We start from the raw sequence: 6,000 nt of genomic DNA, 5'->3' as shown, positions 1-6,000 counted from the left end.
TGCCTCCCAGGTGCAGGGATTACAGTGTAGGGCACTACTACCTCATGGGTTGTTTATTTTTATATTTTCTAAAGTAGTGTGTTGCAAAATTTAAAATGATGATTCAGCAGAACAGTTGCCTTTTATATGTGATTCTAATATGTGTATGTATGCGTGTATGTACAAGTGTGTTTATGTGTGTATTAGTGTGTATGTGTGTAAGTGTGAGTGTGTGTTCCTGTCAAAAGTGAGTACAGTGAGGATCACATGTAAGTTAGATTATCGCCTTTCCCTGCCATCACTTTCATGTTTCCAGAAGAACTGGAAAAAATAATAAACCATTCATAAAACCAGCTCATTATGAAGGAATGGAAGCAAAGGGACCAGTGACAGTAACTGAAGCTGAAAGGGTGTTATCCAGAACTGTCTATGTTGTACTTCACAATCTCAGTACTCTGTTTTAGCTTCATTCTTTTCTGCTTCATTTATTCTTGCTGTTTTCCTTCTGCTCATTTCCCATTCCCCTTTCCGTCTAAATGTTAAGTCACCCTTCACTTGTACCCTCTCTCTGTTTCTGTGTCACCTGAGCTGAGTCACCTGACAAGCTTGTCACTCTCCTCACACACTCCTCTCTCCACTGGGGGCAGAATAGCCATGCTTTAGAGAAGGCTATGTAGGTGTGATGGTTCCTGGGTGAGAGAGGAGGCTTCAATCCTTACACAAGGGCAGCAGGACACACCCTACACTATGCTGTCTTCAGCATTCTTGCCTTTCCTTTAGATTTTTCCAATTATGTACCAAGGATTAAAGTTTTGTTCTTCCAGAAGATTATGTGCATATGTCTGTATACATATATATGTAATTTATACATATATATATATAATTTTCTAACTTTTAAATTTTACAATTATACATTTTTTGTTTTGTTTTTAGTAAAATATTTTTTTTCTTTTTTTTATTTTATTTTTTTTTATCAGTTACATTTTATTACCTCTATATCCCAGCCTTGTCCTGATTTTAATATATTAACGTTCGGTAATCTTGAAGTTTTTCTTACTTCTGTTGGCATCTGTTGTTTTGGTAAAGCCTTTCATTGCCCTCCTTAACAACATACAGAACATAACAACATTCAGAATACAGAGCTGTATTTCAATTCTTACTGTGAGGACCACAATTGAAACTACAAATGCGCATATGTTGTTATACATAAATAAGATGTTTCTCTAAACCTTAAATTATCTGAGGACGGGATGTATAACCTGAGATGTGTTCATAATACAGTGCAGGACATCAGTAGAGGCTGCTGCTGCTGCTAAGACAGCTTTCTTTGTTTGTTGGACTGTTTGTTGTGGAGTTTCATGGGGTTCAGGCTGACTTCAGACAAAGACACCACTTAGCAGAGAATAATGCTGAGCTTCCTATGCTCTATCCTCGACCTCCTAGTCGCTGGGATCCCAGGCACATCTCACCACCCCCAGTTAATATTTTGAGATTGTAAAGAAAATTACAAAAAGGTGTTCACAATACATGACATTTTGTTTCAAACAGAAAACAAGACATGAAATGCTGTATATTTCCTGTTGCTCCACATATTTAATATATGATTATGATTCTTCAACAAAACACTATGCAGGATCAGCTCCAATATGGCAGCTGAAGGAGGAGTTTAGGATGATGAGTGATGGAATCCCCAGAATGAATCAGGATGTTCAGGCATATGGGATTTTTACCCTGAATATTATGTTCCATTAATTTTCAAATAATTCATATGTTCATGAATTTATCCAATGATTAAGACTAATAAGTTTGAACAGGCAATGAAGTGTTCCCCATCTTTTCACTTTTCATAATGAAAAGGGGATAAAAGAAAATATGCAACTTTTAAATAAAATAATATAAATGGTGTCCCTATATGTCTCCCCATACCCTATGTAAACTCAGGTGACACATGAGATTTGCAGGCGAGAGATATTTATTCTCTCCTTCTACCTCCAGACCCATCTCTACCTTCTTTATGAAGTTTTATCCAAAGTCCCCATGTGTCAGTCTTTTACTTTCCCGAGACCATCCAGCTCACAAGGTATTATTCTTTGATTATATTGTATATATGTGTATTTATGTCTTCTACAGATTGGAAACTTGTGTCTTGTACCATTTACTGCTCTTTCTTAAAAATAGTTTTAATTAAAATATAATTACTTAATTTACCCATTTTCATTTTCTTATCTCATCCTCTTCTACATAGCAAACATTTCTCACCAAAATTCATTGCCTCTGCCTGCTTTTGCTTTAATTGTTGTTACATAGATACAACCTGCTCAGACCATATGGTGTACCTTGTATGTGCATGATTTCAGGACTTGCCCCATGGTGTTCAATATCAGATTGGAGTGCTGTTCCTTTGGTAAGACTGCTTCTCTTGTTGGTATTTCTCAGGTGCCTGTACTTCTCTGTCTAGATTTGAAGCTCTATCAGATTTCCTTTTGCCAGGATAGTATTCTACTGGTGCATAAATGTTCAGGTCTTGTTTAAGCAACCATGACCTTGAGAATTCTTAGGTATGTATTCTGTGCCATGTTTAAGAGATGCAATCTCACAGAAACCTTCCTGTTCCTCTGGAGCTTAGACATTTTCTGTGCCCTCTTCCCCAGTGCTCCCTGAGCTGTAGGCGCATGGATCAGTTCAGGCAGAACACTGCATGATCACTTGTTCTCTGCATTTTGATTAGTTGTAGTTTTCTGAATGGTTCTTTGTCTTTTGAAAAGAAGAAAGTGTTTGATGAGGACAGAAAAATATACTTATCCCTGGGAACAATGATTGATATTTAGAATGTAATTAGGGATTGTGCTGTGTAAGACAGTAGTTATAGGTTCACCTCAAAGATCTATAAACTCACTAGTCCTGCATACTTTGGCTAGGTTTCCAGAACCAGGCAAGATTTTCCTCTTGTTGAGTTATTTCTTGTGTCCAATTTGAGAGCTATTGGTTGCCACCAAAATATGAGTACCACTATTGCAACCTTAAATTTTAGTACAATATTGGCCACTGTAGTTTATAAGCATCATAGCAAGGAAGGATAATTGTCTGCTTGAGAAGACTTCAATTCAGGTCAAGCTGGCTTCCTCTGTATCATTTGGTCAAAATGCATTGTGTCATCAGCAATAGGTACTCACTGAGAACTTGTGGTGAAGAACAATATTTAAAGATAAGAGTCTATAATATTTTAGGAGTCTTTTTTAAATTTCCCCACTAACAGCTTAAATGAGGGATTTCCATGACTGGTATTGAGGATTTTGTTAGCTGTGTGCAGCTCTTGGGGAAGCATTGTCAGCCCAAATAGTTTAATTTAAACTATGTGTGTATATGTATATACATATTTTTATTCTTATGTATTCTACACTATTTTAGGTAAATATATACTAATATGATTCCTTATAACTTTTTTAGCCATGGTCACTTTATTTCACCCTCCCCCCTCTCCTTCCTTCTGTGTTGAGCTCTTTTCCCATCCCAACTACCCTCCCTTCATTTTTCCTATTTTTTATATTAAATTATGCTTCCTTTGCTATTTCCTTCTTTAGTGCTTCTCCCCAACCTCATGTTCCCTTTTGTACCTTTCTGTCCTCCAGAAAGGTGTAACACACCTACAGAAAGGTGTGGTTACTCCAGGTTATTCATGTCCATCTGAAGATTTTTATTTAGGAGGCTCTACACTTTCCGTTGGAATTAGGAGTCCAGCAGCAGAACATGTGCCATCTGTCTTTCTGTCTCTCCGTCAACTCATTCAAAGCAGTCTTTTCCAGTTCCACCCATCTACCTGAAAAGTTTACAATGCCATTCTTCATTCCTCCCTATAGTGAATGCAGGTTACACACACACACACACACACACAGCATTTGTGGTCAGTTGTTTTACTGAGTTTTAGACACAGGTGAGAAAAAATCTGTAACTTGTCTAATTTTCTTGTGATGATTAATAACAATTTTGAGTTATTTCTCAGCCGTTTTATTTTTCTTCTAAGAACTCTATCTAGGCACTAATGTTTTCTGACCATCTGCATTTCTTTGTAATTTATAGGAATTGATCACTAGAACTGATGGAATGAATAAGGCTGGTTTAATGAGGTTTGTGGAGATGGCCTGAAGTCACTCTTGTTGTCTGTGGTGTCAGTACACTAGGCGGCCCTGCAGGTGTCCTGGAAATAGGCTTTTCTTAAGTTGTCTAGAGGTTTGAAGAGCTGAGAGGACATCAGGACATAACATCCGCAACGCAAAGAGCAGGAGTGATGGTGTGGAGTTCATCTGGATCTTTAGCTCCCAGTTGTTCTTACGGAAAAGCACAAATATCTAGAACCTGGTCAGTGGATCCCAATTGTCTATAGATCTATTTAAAGAACAACAAAAAGCCGTGCAAAGGTTCTGCAAGGCTCGGCTTATCCTATGGGAGTCACTAGTTTTCCACCCTCATTCTGCATTCATGCACCCCACCCCAACTTCTTCACACATTTCCCTAGACTCCCTTACGTGATGGGCTACAAAGAAAATACAGTGTCCTGGACCCTACTGTGACTGGTATTTCCTGCACAGTCCTAAAGCAAGTACAGTTCGCAATCGGGACATGGAGGTGGTTGGAGTGCAATATCATGACACAGAGGTGGGCGGGGTTTCCTGTTCAGATGAAGGATGAAGCTCAATGATTCTGAGAACCTGTCCTCTGTAAGCATAGTGTGTCTGTGCAAAAGACTCGACCCCATCAGACCTGGAGAGAAGAATCCCAGCAACTGGACAGGGGCCATGGAGAGGAACCTGGGAGCTGTGCTGGGGATTCTGTGGGTGCAGATTTGCTGTGAGTTGGGCTCAGCTAAGTTGCTTTAGGCATTCTCCAGAAATGGTGGAGTGGGAGAAAGCCAACACACAGCTCCTGTGCATTCATCCTCATGGGAGTCTCCTGGGATATCTGACAGGTGTGGGTGAAAACCTTTGTCTGATTCTCATTTGTTTTTCTATTTCCAAGCAGGTGTGAGAGGAGCTGAGGTGGAGCAGAGACCTTCAGTCCTGAGTCTCCAGGAGGGAACCAGTTCTGCTCTGAGATGCAACTTTTCCACCACCATGAGGGGCATGCAGTGGTTCAGACAGAATCCCCAGGGCAGCCTCATCAGTCTGCTTTACGTGGCTGCAGGAACAAAGGAGAATGGGAGGTTAAAGTCAACATTTCATTCTAAGGAGAGCTACAGCGCTCTGCACATTAGGGACACCCAGCTGGAGGACTCAGGCACCTACCTCTGTGCTGCTGAGGCACAGTGCTCCCAGCAAGCTTGCAGCCTGGCCCCAAACTGCAGCGGGGTGTGCAGCTCCAGCCCCTGACACAAGGAGACTGCAGGAGGCTTTGCACAGCTGTGGCTTTATCAGATCTCCACCAATTACAAAGGAAGTGTGAGGAGACATAAAAATACCTCAAGAAGTTCACACTTAAATTCAGACTGACCTGACACTGACTTCTAGAATGTTAAATGCTAAGAAACATCAGATCACAATATTAAAATACACATTTAATTTATCAAATGCTTATGCTAATGCCATAAAATAAAACCCCTCTTACACAATCCAGAATTGTTTGGGCCATTTCTCAAAATCGGAAACTGAGAGCTGTTTTCATCCTTTGTTCAGAGAGCACCTGACCACACTTTTAGCTAATTGGCTAAATATGAAGTTAAAGAAAGGATAAATTTGGAAAACCTAATAAATTAAGTTGAAGAAACTCAAGACAAACAAATCTCATTATTAAATCCAAACATCATTTCAACAATATCTTGATATTTTTAAAAGTGTTATACATTTAATTATGAAATGTGAAACCAATATTTCACATCAAAAATTATAAAAGCCAAAAGATAAATGACTGAATAGATAGTTTTGTAGTCTGTCAAACAATATTACAGCAGTTGTTTCTTCTGATATATTTATATATCTGCAAGGTATACAGACAAAATTTCTCATTAAAACACTGTTTTCAAAAAGAAAA

General features: G+C 39.0%; 1 gene segment (V, D, J or C); it reads left to right on the top strand.

The window, feature by feature from the left end:
- The first annotated feature begins 4,772 nt into the window (after positions 1 to 4,772).
- On the top strand, positions 4,773 to 5,342 carry LOC132656344 (T cell receptor alpha variable 22-like). The segment is given in 2 exon segments: positions 4,773 to 4,824; positions 4,996 to 5,342. Coding segments are annotated over 2 exon segments (399 nt in total).
- Positions 5,343 to 6,000: the final 658 nt, after the last annotated feature.

Source organism: Meriones unguiculatus, chromosome 9 (genome assembly GCF_030254825.1).
Source record: "Meriones unguiculatus strain TT.TT164.6M chromosome 9, Bangor_MerUng_6.1, whole genome shotgun sequence".
In the NCBI taxonomy this organism is placed as follows: Eukaryota; Metazoa; Chordata; class Mammalia; order Rodentia; family Muridae; genus Meriones; species Meriones unguiculatus.
The sequence above is the reverse complement of the archived record's forward strand: the minus strand, read 5'-3'. Positions and strand labels throughout refer to the sequence as shown.